Source organism: Streptopelia decaocto (genome assembly GCF_964273445.1).
Source record: "Streptopelia decaocto genome assembly, chromosome: 1".
NCBI lineage: Eukaryota > Metazoa > Chordata > Aves > Columbiformes > Columbidae > Streptopelia > Streptopelia decaocto.
This window is the reverse complement of record NC_138663.1, coordinates 34334922-34354224: the sequence shown is the minus strand read 5'-3', so window position 1 is coordinate 34354224 and position 19303 is coordinate 34334922. Positions and strand designations below refer to the sequence as shown.

General features: G+C 39.4%; 1 protein-coding gene across 1 annotated transcript in view; it reads left to right on the top strand.

Moving 5' to 3' along the window:
- LRIG3 (leucine rich repeats and immunoglobulin like domains 3) overlaps positions 1-14527 on the top strand; it is a 42484-nt gene extending 27957 nt beyond the window's left edge. Inside the window, exons 12-19 of the mRNA XM_082056286.1 lie at positions 2007-2170; positions 5883-6203; positions 6740-7021; positions 7626-8078; positions 8289-8447; positions 9532-9675; positions 9764-10039; positions 13075-14527. Coding sequence (XP_081912412.1) covers positions 2007-2170; positions 5883-6203; positions 6740-7021; positions 7626-8078; positions 8289-8447; positions 9532-9675; positions 9764-10039; positions 13075-13319 — 2044 coding nt within the window. The 3' untranslated portion in view covers positions 13320-14527. The remainder of the gene's footprint in view (positions 1-2006; positions 2171-5882; positions 6204-6739; positions 7022-7625; positions 8079-8288; positions 8448-9531; positions 9676-9763; positions 10040-13074) is intronic.
- The last annotated feature ends 4776 nt before the right edge of the window (positions 14528-19303 follow it).

The window sequence follows — 19303 nt, the reverse complement described above, 5'->3', positions numbered from 1 at the left end:
CAGTGAAATGCAGTGCTGTAATTCTTTTGGAAAGACCTGGTTGTCAGTGCTTGTAATTGGGTCCTTCTATCCTGTAGTAGCAAAGGGGCAGATCTTCGGAGAAGTCATGAAGCGGTCACTGGGAAGAATGTGTTCTTCTAGTGAGTTTTGGGGTTTTTTTGGTCCTCTTACCGTCTTTTTCTGTTGATCAGTGCAGAACAACACTGTCACTGTTCCCTGTGTTTTGAGCACAGCTAATTCTTACTTTTACTTATGTCTTGTCTCCTCTATTGGTATCAGCTTTCTCTAGTCAGATCTATTGTCCTGAGCTGCTCTGTGGATAATCTGTCAACAAATGGAAGAATAACAAAAAGATGCTTCTCTCATTATTTAGCACCACATCCAGCTGTGTCTCTAAAACCTCTGGTACCAGGGACTCCCATCACATCCCTGGGGAGGTTGTTCCAGTGTATGATTATTCATATTACAAAATATTTCTTTCTTGTATCTAGACAATATTTGGCTCCTCTGAATTCAGTTTGTCACCCATATCCTGGTGTAGCTGCAGCTACTCTAGGGAGCAGCAGCCATGCTTCTACCCATAGCCAGGGTTTTCCTGCCTTTCCTCTTCCTTGAGTTGAATCTGGTTGTGTCACTTGATTAGTTTGTTGAACTCACCCAGCTGCTGGGCGTTTGCTAGATTTGGCCCACGAGAAACAGTGGGAGCACAGTACTGACAATTAGGGATTGATATAGATTATTTGAAGAGTGATTAAATGTGATGGAATGACAGTCTGACGCTGCTCCATGAGGTGTGAGATGCTACAAGATCTCAGACTCTGAATATCTCCGTGAAATAACTATTCAAGATTCATTGTTGTTTTTTGTTTTGTTTTGGGTTTGTTTGTTTTGTTTTCTGTATTTTTCTTGAAACACCTGGAAGACATCCATTATGTCTGAGGAAGATGTAGACAGAGGGAAGAAAGTACTTCCCCAGAAGTAAGATTCTATGGTGTAAGTTCCTATCTAGTAATTCTATTCTGAGGTCCCTAGAGAGTAAATCTGAAAATAATATGACATATACTCACTGTATCAGGGTAGCAAAAACTGCTGTGGTTTCTCTGCCTCCTAAGAATAACAGGAATGCCCCTAGAATTTCAGTGAAAGATGACCTGTTTCATCTAAATGTGAAGTGAGGAGCTGTCAGTGTTAGTGTGGAAAGAAAAGACTACAGAGACACTCTTCCTTTCTTCAAGAAAAAAAAATCAAGAATTGGGATGTCTTCATTTATCTTTAAAGTGGTTTCTCTCACTGGTTCCATTAATTATTTTTACTTTTCCTTCAAAAACAGATAAAATTTGAAGAGAGGAATTACATTACTCACTGTGTTTTTTAATGTTTTTAAGGGCGATTCTGAGTTTTCAGCCAAAACTGAGAACCCTTCCAACTTCAGCTCCTGGTTCTAGATGCTTCACAGAATATACCTTTGCTCTCCTGTTGTTTTTTTTTCCTCCCTTCTGATGATTCACAGAGGTTAGGTAGGCTGGTAACCAGTTCTGCGCTTGTTATTTCAACACATGACTATCCTTCATCTCGCCACTCCCCTTTTCAAATATCCTCCCCAACATAAATTCTGACTGAAATGGAAATGAGTGAATGAAATTGTCTCAGAATTTTTATGTGAGCTTCCAGGGCACCTCCCTTCTGCACTGTTCTGTGTGCCCGTTCTGTGTGTCCTATTGCTGACTGTAGTTTGGTACCCAAGACACTACAAACATGCCTGGTTGCCTGGACTCATATTTGTAGCAGAAGCTGGGAGTTCAGGATGACATGTCTGCTTTGTAGAATGTAGGACTCAAGACAATGGTGTCACCTCATCTGAGCTAAATAACATTGCTGTCTTTCTCTTGTGATACATGTATTCAGCCTAAAAACTTAGTTTTGTTATTTATGTGTGCTCATATAGATCTCTGTTATAAAGAGAAGGAACAAGCAAACAGCCTTTCAATGTAATTGCTTTTTCTTAGGCACTTAAACACGTCGAGTCTCCTGTGTGACTGCCAGTTAAAATGGCTGCCACAGTGGATGTCAGAGAACAACTTTCAGAGCTTTGTAAATGCCAGTTGTGCCCATCCACAGCTGCTAAAAGGGAGGAGTATTTTTGCTGTCAGCCTGGATGGGTTTGTCTGTGGTGAGTATAGCCTCTATTCCTCATTCCATAGAACAAATTTTGTTGAATGCATTGATTTTTGTTCTGGTCTCTTTGGTATGTTTTAGTTTCTCTAACAAAATGGAGAAGATTTAATATTTGTTAACATTTCTTTCTCTGTTCCCAAACTGTGACGTGCTCAAAGCTTGTGGCTTTGTACAAGATGGGGATTGACAGTTTTCTGACTTCTATTTCATGCGCAGTTTGCTTACAGTGTGCATAGCATAGTGTGCAAAGGAAAGCTCAATAGTTTGTGGTGGTAAATGTATATTCCTCTAGATTAAAAAGTTGGTTATTGTTTAGATTAACAGTCATTTTAAAGTGAGACATATTTTGGCAATCTTAAGATGCAATTCTTGGGTTTGATTATTTGTAAGTTATTTTCATACTTTGTCAGTCTTGGGGTTATTCTAGAGCTGAGAAAATTTGAAGGTAAAATAGCCATATTGGCTTCAGCTCTGACTTTTTCATGTGTGTTTGTTGTCTATTTTAAAAATTATTTGGACCATGTAAGTTATTGCCTGTATGTAAAGTATATTTTAAAACATCCAATTACCACAGTTATGCTACTGATATCTTGCATTTCAGTACACCAGACGGTAAATGCTAGTGAAATATTTTTACTTTAAGACATGAGGACTTGAGGTGGTAGCATCCGACTTAAAAATGGAATTTCTCTGTGTGTTTAGGAACATTCGTTATCACCTATATGTTCTCTATTTAAAGCAAAGTGAAACTATCTTTTCAGAGTAAAGATGTGTGTTTTGAGTAATATGATACATTAAATGCGAACTTTGAAATTATCAGGAAATTAAAAGCTAACTGGATTTTGCATACTTTTGTTATATAGATTTTATTTTTCTTATAAAGAAAATTCAAACTTTCTATTCTTTGGTGATAAAACAGTAACCATATTTGTCTTCTCCCTCTCATAGCAAATATGACCGCATAATTTTTACTGTTGCCACTCATACCCTTTTTTCAGTGGGAAAGCAGGCACAGAACATAGAATAGTGTACAAAAAAATAGTTTTCTCCCTTCCCATTAGCACTCAGATGTTTAATATATTAATGTTCAATAATGCATGGATGGTACATAATCTAGCTGCTGCTGAAAAAGGGAAGTTGACACAGTGCCGGAAATTACAGATAACTCAATAGCTAATGGAGTATATATGAAGTATACATCCTCATTTATGAGAAGCCTGTCCTGGCAAGAAATTAAATTGGGGGATTTAAATATATGTATCTTATTTGTTAAACCACAGGGGACTTTTAGCTTCTAAATGCTATTTGTAATGAATTAATTAAAAACCCTTTAAGATATATTAGCAAAAGGGACGTACTGAGAGTAAGCTGTTGCATTTAATACATAAAGTAATTGCCATGTAGAAGCAACTAGAATCTCTTAATACAATCAATGAATATTTTACTGTTTATTAAATCTTTAAAGTGTGCTATTACTAGACATTTGGGCATGCACACCTTGCCTTGTAAGTTTATAATGGCCACTTTTGCTTTTATAGAATTTTCAAGAGGAGTTTTAAGTCTTGTCTGAAATTAAAAAAAAAAAAAGGTTACATATAATTTATATGGGTATATAAATCCTCCAAATCATGCCAAGTTACATTTTTGAAAACAGCTAGGAGATAGCAGGGAGTCATCCTAAATTTGTTAAAGGAAAGCACACGTTAGGCAAGGGTTCCATATCTCTTAAACTAAAAAAAAAAGAAAATACGTGTAATTTCTGCTTCCTAATATCATGTCTTCCAAGCTGAAACAAATCATGAGACACTTCCATACTAAAGATAACTGTGGAAGAAAAATAGAGTAGATACTCTTTTGACCTGTATTAATTATTTCAAGTTAACGTAGTGATGCTAAAAGAGCACCATCTAGGTGATGAGTAGCTTGTTTTCTGTTACATAGTAGTCAAGTGGCTTCTATAAAATGAGAAATATATTTCTCAAAAAGATTGTATGCCTCTGTGTGTATATGTGTTTATGTATCTGTGACACATGCATTCAAATACACCCTCCATTTATTTTGTTCTGACAAAACACATTGCCAGTCTTATCCTAGAGCATTCTTCTGTATTCTGTAGTATCTGCTTATTTGAATGGCTTTTTCATCCTCCCTTCTTGCCAAATAATTAAGATTTTAAAATATTTTATTATTCCATTGATAGTACAGCTAAAAAAGAATGAAGTGTGTCTGTCTTTTCACAAGGCTAATTTATTTACGAATGTTCTACTTAGTTATCCCTGTGCAAAGTCAGTGATAGCATCAACTCAGTTTGCCACAGAGGATTGGGTATGAAACATAAAAACCAAATGTCCTGGGAGATTCTGAAGGCCCCCTACTTAGTGTCCCAGATGGGGGATCTATGTTGCCCTGTGGCAGGAGTGCAGCTCCAGACTTGCAAGTGTTTTGCAGGCAGCTCAAGTTCAGGCTGTCTGCACATCTCATTTTCTTTTGTAACACACAGCATAGAGGTTCTTCAAGGAAATAAGGCTTTGACCCTGGTATGTTGTTCCCAAACAAATGAGACTGAGGGAAGCAAAGTGGCTGGGTAAAACCTGACTCCGCAGTGCAGGCAGGGCTGGAAGTAAAGGAGTGTTTGGGGCACAGGGCTTTTCCCATAATCCCTCTCAAGTTTGGGCCTCTTGTCTTTGTCAGGAGGTACGAGACATCTTGAAAGCTGGGAATAGGCTAAGGCTTTTGCATTTGATAGTGGAAGCATTTAATTGCCTACTCTGTACATGCAACCACAGAATGTTAGGGATCGGAAGGGACCTCGAAAGATCCATCTAGTCCAAACCCCCAACTGGAGCAGGAACACCTAGATGAGGTTACACAGGAATGTGTCCAGGCGGGTTTTGAATGTCTCCAGAGTAGGAGACTCCGCAACCTCCCTGGGCAGCCTGTTCCAGTGCTCTGTTACCCTCACTGAGAAGAAGTTTCTTCTCATATTTAAGTGGAACCTCCTGTGTTCCATTTTGTACAGAGTTAACAGAATAAATAGTTCAGAAGGCAACTAATTCTGTAAACTCACAAAGTGGCACTTTGCAAATAACTTTCCAATAGTAAAGGGACCTTCAGAAACAAATGTGTTGAAATTCTTGTGTTCTGCCTGGTTAAGGGACCTTCAGCACTGCTGTATTAGTAAGGTGGATAAAAAAGCCACAAATCACTGGAACAGTGACTTTTGTATGTACTTGTTTTTTGTGGGTTTGGGGAATACCCTCGACTTTAACTTTCAGTTTTCAATGGCAGAAGAAAGATGCTTTCAATAAAGAAAAACTCACAGCAGCCTGAGGTGTTATGAAGATGAAGGGTAGGTTTCATGACTGACATTCAGAATAGTTCTTAGGGTTGTCAGGAGGTAGTTCTCCCCTCTTCAGTGCTGCTGTTGAACAAACTGTGCACACAGTCTGCTTTTAAATGTGCTTGCTCTTCAATAAGAGATGACTTGGCACAATAAACTCATAAATATGGCATCTTTAAATTCCCTAAGGCTAACAAAATTTAAAACAAAAGCATTCTGTATCTATTTTATAAATATTAATACTGATCTGACTCTTCTATCAAATCTATAAAACAAGGCTTACAAACTCTTCCTAGAAAGAGTCCTCAGGCCTCACATGTATTTTTTTTTTCTCTTTCTCTGTGTCACTTTTTCTCCCTCTGTGCAGATGATTTTCCTAAACCACAGATCACTGTCCAGCCAGAAACCCAGTCAGCAATCAAAGGCTCAAATTTGAGTTTTGTATGTTCGGCAGCGAGCAGCAGTGATTCCCCAATGACATTTGCATGGAAGAAAGACAATGAATTACTGCAAGACGCTGAAATGGAGAATTATGCACACCTTCGGGCACAGGGTGGTGAAGTGATGGAGTACACCACCATCCTGCGACTGCGCAATGTTGAATTCAGTAATGAAGGGAAATACCAGTGTGTTATTTCAAATCATTTTGGTTCATCATACTCTGTCAAAGCCAAACTTACAGTAAACAGTAAGTATGTTACTTTTTGCTTGTGGACTTGTAGAATGTTTTTAATCAAGATAGGTAAACACAGGTTTTTTTTCCATTCTCATCATCTGTGTCTTTTAGAAAATCCCTCAATAAACTGAGATTATTTCTTAAAATGTAGCTATTTCCAACATCACCATTCAGTTTTACATCTGGCCCCACTGTGCTGAACCATAGTATAGGAAAAAAACAAATAACAAATAACAAACCCAGTTCATAGTAAATCTGACAAAATCTAGGTAACAAGATGGGAAAACATTAATCTTTTATTCACAGGTGAAGTGTATACTCTGTTTCAAGGTACTAGGGAAAGGTCATGTAGGAGGCTGTAAGAAGAGATTTTGATCTAAACGGTCTCGCAGCTCCCTCCCTTTCCCTTTGCTGCCCATTGATAAATTTAGGTTGTATGCTTCACCTGCATCTTTAGCCCAAGAAGAGTATTAAGAAGATACTGTGCAAAAAAAAAAAAACCAAAACCTTTCATTTATTCATTTTTGCTGTCACTAACTTTTCTTTAGTGCTGCCTTCCTTTACGAAGATCCCCATGGACTTAACCATTCGTGCCGGGGCAATGGCACGTTTGGAATGTGCTGCAGTTGGGCATCCTGTTCCACAGATTGCTTGGCAGAAAGATGGTGGAACAGATTTTCCTGCAGCACGCAAGAGACGCATGCATGTCATGCCCGAAGATGATGTATTCTTTATTGTTGACGTAAAGATCGAGGATACAGGCGTTTATAGCTGTACAGCTCAAAACACTGCTGGAAGCATTTCAGCTAACGCAACGTTAACAGTACTAGGTAAGACATTGGCAATCCTTAGTGGCATAATCTCCTTGAAGAATGAAACTATTGCTGAGCAGTTTTAAAATTGACAGCTGATTAAAAGTGGCGTTATTACAGAAGTGCTGTATAGACATATACATTTTCTGAAATAATTTGTATTGATGCGTATAGATCAGAAATACGTACACCAGCACACAATCACTATTATGATACAAAATAATAAAAGTTATGTTTCTCAGTATATACATAATGTCTGATACGGTGGGAGGAGAGGGGGTGGAAAAGAGTACTTTTGTTTAGAGAGAGGAGGTTTTGTTTAACTTTTAATTTCATGACTTTTTTTAGCCATTTTTAATGTAGTTCTCTCCAACCTTGAGCATGAGTTTGGCCATTTTACCTTCCAAGGTCATCAAGCGTCTAGGTCTGGTCAGTTGACAAGCAAACTACAGGCTCATAAGTTCGAATTCCTTGAGCGTGTTTTTCCTGAGAAAGAGAGTAGGCTTCATTAGGCCTTACTGATGCATTCAGTTTAGCTATTCCTCTTGAGCTGTGAAGGACAAGGACATATTCCTGTTCTTTCAAGGTCATTTAGAATATAAGGCTTATGCTTTCTTTTCAGAAACACCATCATTTTTGCGGCCTTTGTTGGATCGAACTGTAACAAAGGGGGAAACTGCGGTCTTGCAGTGTATTGCTGGTGGTAGCCCTCCACCCCGACTGAACTGGACTAAGGATGACAGCCCTCTCGTGGTAACAGAAAGACATTTCTTTGCTGCAGGCAATCAGTTACTAATTATTGTGGATACTGATGTAGAAGATGCTGGAAAGTACACTTGTGAAATGTCTAATACACTTGGAACAGAGAGAGGCAACATCCGTCTCAATGTAATTCCTACTCCCACCTGTGATTCTCCTCCAAACATTGCCCCATCACTTGATGATGATGGATGGGCCACAGTTGGCATTGTGATCATAGCTGTGGTTTGCTGTGTGGTGGGCACTTCCTTGGTGTGGGTGGTCATCATCTACCACACCAGAAGAAGAAATGAAGATTGCAGCATTACAAATACAGGTGTGTAAACTGAGGGTTTGCCTTGGAAAGGAAAAAAATGTTTGTGGTTGCTTTGCAATGACTTTATTGTAGGAACATTTGTATGCTTTGACTCAGCGTCAGAAGAATGAATTGCTTGTTACCTTCAGCACTTTGCTGACAAGTTTAAAAATGCTTCTGCAAACTCTGAAGTATGCTGATGGCTTTTGTGTGTATTTTCCTTCCCGACAGATGAAACAAATTTGCCTGCTGACATTCCAAGTTACCTGTCATCTCAGGGGACACTGGCTGAAAGGCAGGATGGATATGGTTCATCTGAAAATGGCAGTCATCATCAGTTCCTCACATCTTCCATGGGAGGGTATTTTTTGCAGCAGAGGGACAGTAATGGTAGGTATAAAATGTTAAGCAGATATTCCACGTTGCTTGAGTAGCTGCAGTTTGGCTATTGTCTTTCTAACTAATAGAAATAACATTAAAGAATCATCCTCACTGAAGTTGAAGAGAAGATGTGGTATTTATTGCTTGGGATTGCTTCAATGAGATAATAACAGAAACTTGATTCTGTTTATCCAAGTCACATTATGGCTTTGCTTAGATCGTGAAGTTTTTGTCCCCTCTCAAGGGGAAATTTAAACTGATGATCACATTTCCAAAACAAGAGTGTCCAAGAGGAGTTGCAACAGCATGTCTTCCTCTGTGATAGCTTGAAAAGGATGCTTTTAATGGAATGTAGGTATGGCTGGTAATACCAGTGTAACTTTAGTGTAATATAACTGATTAAACTTTGCTGATGGAAAAGTCATTAGGGTCAGAGTCAATAAAGGATTTAAGGTGACTGTAGGTTAAAAGCTGCAGTACTCAATATTTGTACATCTGGCCCCTGAGAATCCAGAACATACCTGGATTAGGGAGGAAAAGGCACCTTCAGGCAGAAGTTGGGGCAGGTGGGAATAGAGCAGTGGTGAGACAGTTCTGCAGTTGTAGAGTAGTGAGAAGAGCAGCTTCTTTGTGGAGCAGGAAGCGCAGACCATGTCTATAGCTTTCTGGAACCACTAAGCTGAAAGTCAGTATAGCTGTTCAAGCAGCTTGTGACTCCTTCACACTCTTCCACCCAGGACTTTCGCATGAGCACTCTGTGTTCCAAAACGTGTCTGTGTGACAGAGCACGAGTCTGGCTTCCAATGCTTTAGAGGAAGGAAGCCCCTGGTTCTCATCCCTGTGGTTAGGTCTGTTTCTGTTATCCAGGGACTGTATGAAAAAGCAAAGTGTGACATACATTCTCTGTCGAGCTAATTAATTGACTACTTGCTAGTATTAGAGTTCTTGTCAAAAGGTTAGGTTAAACTTAAGTTCTAAATACACTGTGAAATTTAGTTGAACAGATGGTGTTCTTAAAAGAACAAAACCTAAGAAACTGCAAGCTGAAATGTAATAAAAGACCAGATGCTGACACGTCAATTTTATTTTTAAGGCATTTGCCATCTAGATAATGGCAGCGAAACAGACTTGGAGGGTGTTGCAGATCCACTCCTGTGCCATTATCTGGGGACTTCAGGGACTCTGTATTTAAAAGGAAGCACATATGGCTCTGAGGCCTTTGAAGCATACAGCGCAGGTAAGTTGGGGTAGGGGGGGAGTTTTAGTCCTGATTTGATTTTGTGCTATGATGAATCTATATAAAAACAGTTTTTCATTTTCTTTAGGTTGCAACTCTGACCAAAGAACAGCATGCCTGGACCCTTATGAGTCTGGATATTTAAAGAAAAAAGAATGCTATCAATATTCACCTTCACTGGAAGATCCCTTTGACCATTGTGCTGGCATTATTGGGAGGCAGGCTACAAGTAGCAAATTGAATAATACCATTTATACTCAAAATGAAGGAACTGGACTAAAAAGCAAAAATCTGAACTTAGATACATTTGATTTAAACAGAAGTTTGGAACCCTCATCTGTTATCAGTAACAGCACTTTCATGGGTATGTTTTACCTGTTGGTTTTCATTCAAGCTGGTGTCCTTGCTGTCTTATTGCCTACTTCCAACACTAAACAAAACTGATTTTTCAGCTCTTTCTTTTCCAGTCTAACAACAGGTAATTCTGTAGTAGTGTTTAGATGCTCAAATAGCTAGTGTTGGGGAAAAAAATATGAAGTTTTGCATGGGTTTCTTAATTCAAGTGTCCATGAATTTCATAAGATAATACAGCATGTGCAATGTAAGTACTTTAGAAAAGAGGAGAGAAGGTACAGGAAGTAGCTGAAGAAAGGCCTTTGAGAGTTGTCCTCGACCTTTTGCATGTGTTCTTGTCTTCTAGTTTTGTTTTCCCGTCTTCCCCCCTGACCACCTTGTGATACTGCAGTATCTATTTTTTAAGGCTCACAAAACTGAACTGTATATGTAGGCTCGCTCTCTGCTGCAGTGCATGAGGACAGTTGGATGCGCTAGAACTCAGGGTGTCTTCTGGATCCTACTGGGAGTTAGCCAAGAGATGGCCCGTATCCTGTGTTGCAAAAGGAGCAGGTTGGAGCTTGGTCAGAAGCAGAACTGACATACAGGGAAGGAGTCCTCGGGTTAAACATGGTAGTCCAGTGAGGTGGTTCCCGTCCAGGTGTAACTGTGAGCCGCCTTCTGCTTCTCAGGAAACTGGACTTGTAAGGACTATTAGATAAAATATCCCAGATGCTTAAAGTTCAGGAACAGGAAAAACTGCTTAATGAGCATATTTAGATCACCAGGAGATCTTAATAACTCATGCTTATATAAAAATCTCTTCAGTGGTGTGAGTCTTGCCTTTAACCTTAATATAGCTGGCAGATTCCCATAAATGTTAGGATAGTTACTTAAATGCACCTTAATAAACTTTAGGCACACCAGAAGTTTTGCCTGATGGGCAAAAGGTGTGTAAGGTTCCAGGAGGGCTCAGGGCAGGTGGGGAGACTTGAACTCCAGTGTATGAGGATATATAACACAGCGAGCCAGACCTGTTTACCCTTCAAAGTATGGCACTATGGAAAAATGTGATCTCTACCCCACCTTTCTCTTCTTTCCTCATGAAGTGTATGACGAAAGAGTTCCTGAAGCTTAATTCGGGGTTTACAGTTTTAATCCAGATTGCAGGGAGAGGTGGAGGGAAGGATAAAAGTGTTGCTTTAATTTTAAAGGTGCCTAAATTTGGCGTGTTGGGTTGGTTGGTTGAAAATTCACATAAGCCCACATACTACTTTCATCCCTGCGATATCTGAGTGCCAGGTGCAGCCCTGGTACTGTGGATTGTCTCCCCACTGGTGTGTCAGTGTGGTTGATCAAGGTCTTGGTCTGCTGGCTCTGCAAGGGGACCTGGGGGAATGTGCATCACTGGGCTCTTTGTTCTCAGGGGGTGGGGAGGGAGGGAGCCACATGTTTGGACTTTAAAACATTGCAGATGCCATGACATCTGTCAGAGGCCCTGGGACTACACATGGCCTCCTGGCTGCCTGCCACTATTGCTGTGATGGGACTGTGCAGATAGGGCTTTACCACATGTCTCCTGCAGAAAGTAGTTTTACTGTATGTGGGTACACTGAGGAGTTAACACAAGCTTGAGGGCTGATGTTGCCCTTTCTGCCCTAAAAACTTAGGCAGAGCTACTTTTCCTGTCAGTTCTCTGATCTACTGCCCCACCCAAGTTGCATCATAATTGCCTTGGATGCTTCATAATCATTAGCATTCTTCACACAAAGAGCTTATGGTTAGATCTTGAAGGTGGTGGCTGTGGAAGAAGTCTTCATAGATTTCCTGTCTTTAGTTCTGAATTTGCTTCTCCAGCATCATTGCCTTCAAATTCAACCCTCCTTTTGCTTCTGCAGTCACAATGAAGACAGCTGGCTTTAACATCATTGTTGATACATGAGCCACAAAGTTCACAGCTTGGAATTTTTTTTTAAAACAGGATTCATTTGTAGCTCTGGTGCTGTGAGGATCATCCTTTCATGTTGTGGTAGGAGCAAAATTGCTCTGCAAATTGCTGATGCAAATATGGACCTTGTCCAAATACATTTTTAATATTCTCAGTCTTACTTGAAACCTCTGCTTCTAGCAAGTAAGCAAAACTAGAAGTTCGGCTTTTTTGGGTGCAAAGCTTATTAACGATTGTAGCGTTACTTTATTAATAAAAACTGAGTTCTTCAAAATCAGCCCATGGCACATTGTCCTCTGAAAATAAGTGTTTTGAGTATCACATACAGACACTGTGAGCTGCAACAGCCATATCTTTCTTCAGTGAAAAAAGTGAAGGCCCTTCTTGCAGAGGTTTTGACACTAATACCTTCCCAATGGTGAAGAGTGACAGGCACACTAATTATTTTCTGGCTAGCAAATCCAAATAATTATTAACAGAGATTTAACTGAAATGCCAAATTCTCTTTGGGCTATGTCTGTTCTAGCCGGTTGTGGGCAGAGATAAACAGGTGTGAGTGGAGAATTTGGCTGGTGGGAACCTTTATTATAAATGGGAGATGCTAGCCAGAAAAAGATTGTTTTAGCATTCAGATTGCACAGTGGGGGGGATGTCGGATAACCCTACATGTTTTATTTATTTATTTTTGCTGAACTGCATGGCAGATACATGTGCCAGTCATTCAGTGAAGAACAAAATAGGGACACTGTTGTGACTTTCGCATTAGAAAGCATCTTAAAATGTGTTTGCGGTTTGGTTGTGTGCTCGCCTCCTCCCTAACCACCCTCCCCAAATTAAAATGGGCATAGGAGTAGTCATGAAATCAAAAGTAATGGAGTTGTGTGTGGCTATACATTTACTTTGGAAATGTTTTTGATGTCTCAGATAGCAGAATCTTGCTTGTGATCACGCGGATATTTTCTTTTAAAGGGTAAAATAACAGTTAAATAATATCTCACCTTGGTGAACTTTGGCTTGTGTTGATCCTTGGCTTGCATTTTAATGTGCAGCACTTAGTGAGACACAAAAATGTGATCATCAGTACTTCTCTACTTACTTACTCATTTGTTGTCTTTCAGGAACATTTGGAAAGCCTTTATGGAGGCCTCAGCTGGACTCTCTTTCAAGTTGTAAACAGGCAGCAAATTGCCAGCCAAAAACCTCCCATAATAATCCTCATGCCTCACTGGACTTTGATGCAGAGGCAGATGAAGATGGAAAGGAAAGGACAGTTTCTAGAGGAGAAAACAGCATTTATACTTACAAACAGTCCTTTGAAAACTTTAGAACTTCTACTTTCCAATCCTGTGATTTGGATACATAGCTCCTTTTGGACCTGCCACTGGTTTCTGGAACCAAAGAAATACTTTGACATGCTACTACCTCAGTGTTGAATTTTATTTAAAAAGGGAATAAGGAAAGGAAGAATGGAAGAAAGAAACCACATCATGCTATGAATGCAGTAGAAGCAAATGCATTGTTATTCAAATACAGCATAATTGCCAAAATGTTCTACATTTTTGTACAGGGAAAATATTCCTCATAAAAATACTATATTTCTAATTATTTTATAGCTTTGTTTAATGCAAATAATATCTTTTGTAAATTAATGGTGTAAATAATACAGCGTATATATTTCTATGTCAGACTTCATTTTATTGAAATGAGCAGTAAGCATTCTAATTTTGTACTGTTACTTGTACCTTTTTACAAATGGAAACTCCATGCTGTTTGCAGGTATCATGCATCTTATTTGCACATGACTTAATAAAATATGCTGCTGTGTGGTCTCTGACCCACATTAGTGTATGAAGAATGAAAAGCATGAATTATGTTTGTAGATAATGTTGCATATGTAGATGCCTTCTGTTCCATTTTTTCATCTTTCTTTGACTAAAACTCATATCTTTAGATCTACTGTGTTAAACATGTTCAGCTTCTAAGAGTGGGTGTGGTCATGCTACAGCGACTGGTAAAGTGGGTTGAAGCTATTTGTGCCAAAGTAAGTTTGCAAATCTTGCACTGTCTGAATTCCTGCTACCAGATGTGTGCACACATTCTCAGTTTTCATGCCCACAAGTCTGTAGCACCAGCAGTCTTCCCACACCTGTATGTAAACATTGTGCATACATCTGGAGGAGGATATTTGCACAGTAGATGCACAAATCTGTATCATGCTGTGTAGTAGAAGAAGACAAAAGGCATTGGATGTCTGCCTGCTAGCATCACTCTTTACTTAGTGGCCTAGTGTTAGGTGTGTACCAAATATGCAGTGAATGCCCAAGTCTTTGCTTTCCCATACCCTTTGTCCCTCATTTTTTGTTTCCGTAGCCACTTCCACGCCCAACATGAGAAGGTTAATCCAAGTATAAGATAATGTTTTCTTTGGTTTAACTCATGCTTCTGTTCCTTACTCAGCTGCCCTTTTCTGGTTGTAGGTGAGATCTGTGCTTCATTCAGTTACTCAGTCAAATTGAACAATTGTGAATTCTTGCTGGATGAAATTTGCAGTAATGAGCCCAGTGCCTTTAACCATGCAAAGTCCAAGAAAGAGGGTTGCTTACCATAAAATGGTAATTAAAACTAAGCAAACACACTCTATTTTGTTTTTCTATGTACAGATGCCTACTATTTTAAAAAGCTGTGAATCCTGTTGTCGTGACTGCATTAAAACAGCAAGACTCCAAAATGGTTAATGGAATATTACAGGAGATCAGCTTTTTACATCTGTCTACTTTGAAGGTGCAAACTTACATGGTTGCCAAATAGTTTCTTTTAAGCTAAATTAAAAGCAGCTGTTAGAGTAGGTCATCACAGACATCACGGCTAAAGCCAGAGCAAAGGTTTCGCTGCCTGGCGGAGTTGAGCTACGGACTTTTTGTTGTTTGTAGCCAGAAACCTGGTACCCAGATTGCGATGCAATTTCCCTTTAATTTAGGCGCCAGTATTAGAGACAGGAAGTTAATCCACCCTTAGTTGCTGGTGGTCTAAGCGTGGAGAATGGATTTTGCGTGCCTGAGCTGATCATATTGCCAGATTTTCTGACTCTTATTGTTAATTTGTCTTCATTGCTGCCAGATGTGCTGATGTGGTGACAGACATTGATATGGGTATTTGATTATAATTAAGTGCATTTTGAAAGAGATTAATTTTTCCTGAGTTAAGCACATGCTATAAGTCAGTAAGGCAAAAAATCTTATATTTGATTCACTGGACAACTCTTCTTTTTCTTCTCCCCACTGACCCTGGCTTTTTTAGGGGGAGGAGAGCTGGGTGCCATGGTAGCTTGTGTTTTTAACCAGATACTGCTTTTTATTAAAAAAACCCCACAAACGGTAAGTACATGTTTCATTCTAGTATTAATGTTTATGATTAAGTCTCCACGTTAAAGTCATCATGAAAAACAAGCTTGAAATTTGTTTTCTGTAGCAGAGGAAGATTGGGAACTATGGCAATGTCATTTTATTCCATTTTCATCTTCTTCCTTAAATACTTTTTTTTTGGATTTGCTGTTGGAGAGTATAAAGATCCTCATCTTCCAAGGACACGGATCTCTGACCCCGAATGTTTGTTTGGGTTCAGTGACTGAATTTTAGAGACTTCCCATGAAGTTTCATGTAGAATCCTAAAAATAAGAGTGACCAGAATTTTATTTGATGCCTTAAATACCTAGAAATGGAAATGAATGCTCCCAAGCCCTCTTTTTTTTTTCTTTTTTTTTTCCAGTGTGAGTTTCATGTTTAGTAAATTGTTTGTACTTAAGTACACTGGTAATCTGTAAATTGCAAGATACTTGCAATGTCTCAATAGCTTTAAGACCAATGCTGTAACCAGACATCTATTTTAAAGGCATGCAAGTGTTTCCCTAATTCTCTTCCCCCCCGTTTTTTTTTTTAATTATTTTCTTTTTCCTTTCTCCCTCTGAAGATCCAGGCATGAGGGAGCTGGTAGTTTGATATTTACACAACTGAAAGCTAAATCATAAGTTAATGTGATGGGGAAATAATTTGCAGCCAAGACTGAATAAAGCTTATACTGCATCTCAGAGTCACAGAATGAGAAACAAGTGTTGCTGAATGGCAGAACAGACTTTGTGGTTTTAGGACCAATAGCAACTGGAATCTTGTCGTGGGCTCACTTAAAGCTTATAAAATGTCTTTTAAAGGTAGTATTCTCTTAATGCTTTACACAACAAAATGTTTTAGTCAATTAACTCATACAAACAGTTAACAAGGTACAGTTTCTGCGAGGCCTGGATAATAATTTTAGACAAATAAATGGAGTTATGTTTACCAGGATCTCTCTGGAGCAACTGCTTCCTAACTGAAAACTTAAATGGTGTGTCTGAGCTGATGCTGGGGAGTACCTGTGACCATATGTCACTGTTTCAAACACACAAAACCACAGCATTTCAGGACCAAATGCTTTAATTTGGAGTTATTTTTACTTGGCTGTAAATGGATTTTGACAGTACCGCAATGGCAAGGAGTTAGGCCCAGACTTTCTGCTGAAGATTATTACTACTTTTCCAACTGAAGACTCATTAGCATCACCAAACATTTTTTATTTCAGTCCTGTGGGTCTCTTGAACACTGAGGTCTTATTCCTTGAATTGCTTCAAAGAAGTTTAGGACTTAAGATTCAAGATCTATTAAACATTTGTGAATATTTATCCTGCAAGTATTTGTGTTCTGTCAACCTTACAAGCCAGGATGATAATCAGGGGTTGTATTTTGTTTCAATTGTAAATGTAAGAATTTTTACTTTCTACTTGGAAGACTTCTTGTTGCAGATGTAACATGTCTCAGAGAATTATTTTGCCTCAATGAAGTCTTCACCCTTTTCTTCTAGCTTTGTGTATTGCTGTATTGTTGCAGAGAAGGTGTCTGACTAGTTGCATGTTAGTTTAGCAGCTATGTGAAATTCTTGTTTTAACAAAGTAAAGGGGGGCGGGGAAGCTGCAGCCCATTTCATGAAGGAAGGAAACCATTGTATAACAAGGTGCAGTTCTTTAGCATATGGTTTTACTGGGATGAAGAGCTTACCAGACACCTTCCCTTATTATATTTTAGGGAAGCGTTACAGTAGGGAATAAAAGTCATAGTGTCTTTGCTTGCTTACCTGTGGAGAAAAGTGCTTCTCACAGCTGTTGTGCCAAAGTGTTAGGGTTCAGTAGTTCCACTGAAACAACATGTGTCCACACTTGCCGAAAGGCACAGGAGCCCTCTCCTGTGTCCCGTGCAGCTCATTACTGCTCCCACGTCCTTTGGGAACCCTCCTTGGTAACCCACACTGCTCTGTTTCCAGTTTCTGTGCTTGCCCTGACACTGTGGTTACAGGCTGGGACTAATGTGCTCAGTTTACAGAGCAGAGCGCAGTTGAAGGCACTAAGTCAGCAGTGGTGGAGCGCTGGAGGGGAAGCGTGGGGAGACAGGCTGGCCACAGCTTTAGAAACCTCTTGGTATGAATATGCAGTGTATGCATAATTGAGGAGATATAAAATATTTATGATACGATACATACATTCCTGTACTCTTCACAATACTAATTCCACTTATCCTCTATGTGTCCTCTAAAATGCCAGAAGCAGCTATGCACTAAAGAACATGCCATCTGGAGAGTTATGTTTTAATGCATCTAAAAATCTCCTTTTCTGGTAGACAAGAAACAAGATACATTTGTTATTCTGTGTTTGTGTTCAAGGCTAAATATTGCTGGTGCAATGCATAGTTTCCCAGAGCTGAGTGGTCCATGGGGTCTGCTCTGTCAGAATGCTTGTGATCAATGTGACTCAAGAATGCCATGGGACAACAGGATCTGACAGTGAAGTTGGTAGTAATTGAAGTTCACTGCTTGTAAAACAAATTTAGGCTTTGTGAATCAAATCCAAGATTTTATTTCCCACACAACAGAGAACAGAAACATAAATTACTCTGAATTATGGACTACTGATAGTACTTCAGCCTGATCACTTTTCCTCAGCCATCAACAAGTGCTTTTGTGTTATTCAGCTTGGCTGTTGACCATGGGCTGTTCACCGACAAATACAACACAGGAGTTTGTAATCTGAGCATCTGTGTACAGTATGTTCTGAAATGAATGGTGGCTAATCTTAAACCCGGTGAATTTCAAATATGATGGCACTGGAAATCAAGATTTTACTTACTTGACAAAGGTAATAAGATCCCCTGAATATATGACAGACTTTGAGATTTTATAGGCCTTTATTTAGAAAGACTTGTATACAACATGGTCTAAAGACCACCTCGTTTACTATGGCAGTGTGTGTCCTACTTATTTGCAGCACTTCCTGTGTAGATCTGCATGGAAAAGCTGTGACTTATGATTTGGGTCCACTGCTGGATAATAAAAATTCAGGTATTGATTATACAGCCATTTGAAGTAACATCTTGGACAGTGAGGCTTCAGGTTCTTTCATGGCAAAATGGCTCAAAAATTGCATCAGTTCCTATCCAGTTAAAGATCTTACCTTTGGCACTAATCCTGGTGTCCAGCTGACTTATTTTAGAAATCAACTGAGATTGTAGTGGAGAAATTAACATTCATGTCCTTAGGTTTTGTTTATGCCTCTGTGTTCCATTTTGCGTTGCTGTAACAAGGAGAATTCATGGCTCTGGCCTCCGTTCATCAACAAACGATGGCATTTTGCACTGATTTTCTTAGATGTGCCAGTACTTGACAGCCATATCTAAATCTGTCCTAGTGCTAATGTGCTGGCACATCACGTGTAAGGGAAGTTGTCAGAGCTACTGTCAGTCAGAGCTGCAGAAATACTGTGAAATGAATGCAGGGGAGGAAGGTTGGAGTTCCTGTCATATTGTAGAGTGGTTTTGAATATTCCAAAGGAGTAACTTGTGAGTTTTTAATGTTTATTCCTTGTAACGCAGTTCAATAAGCTCATCAAGGAGTTAGAGCTGCCACTTTGTCAGCCCCTAAATGGGCCAGCTGTGCCATTTTTTGCAGGACGTGGATTATGTTGGAGCTGGAGCTACTTGGTGAGATACTTGTCGATGCTGAGTCCAGATATGGCAGAGTTGTTGCTAACAAAAGAGCTGTCCAGGTGGCAGGTGCCTCTGAAAAGATGTGCACGTTTTCCCCAGAAATGTTAGAGGAGTTTTTGAAACTGCTTTTCAATCTCATTCTGATTCCAGACTTCTAGAAATAACCAGAAAGACTTGGTCCTTCATTTGGCATCAGGAGGTCCCTCAGGTTGTTGCACACAGAAAGATTTTGCAGACTATTGACTGGCATATTTGAAAACCAGAGAGCTCACACACACAAAAATAT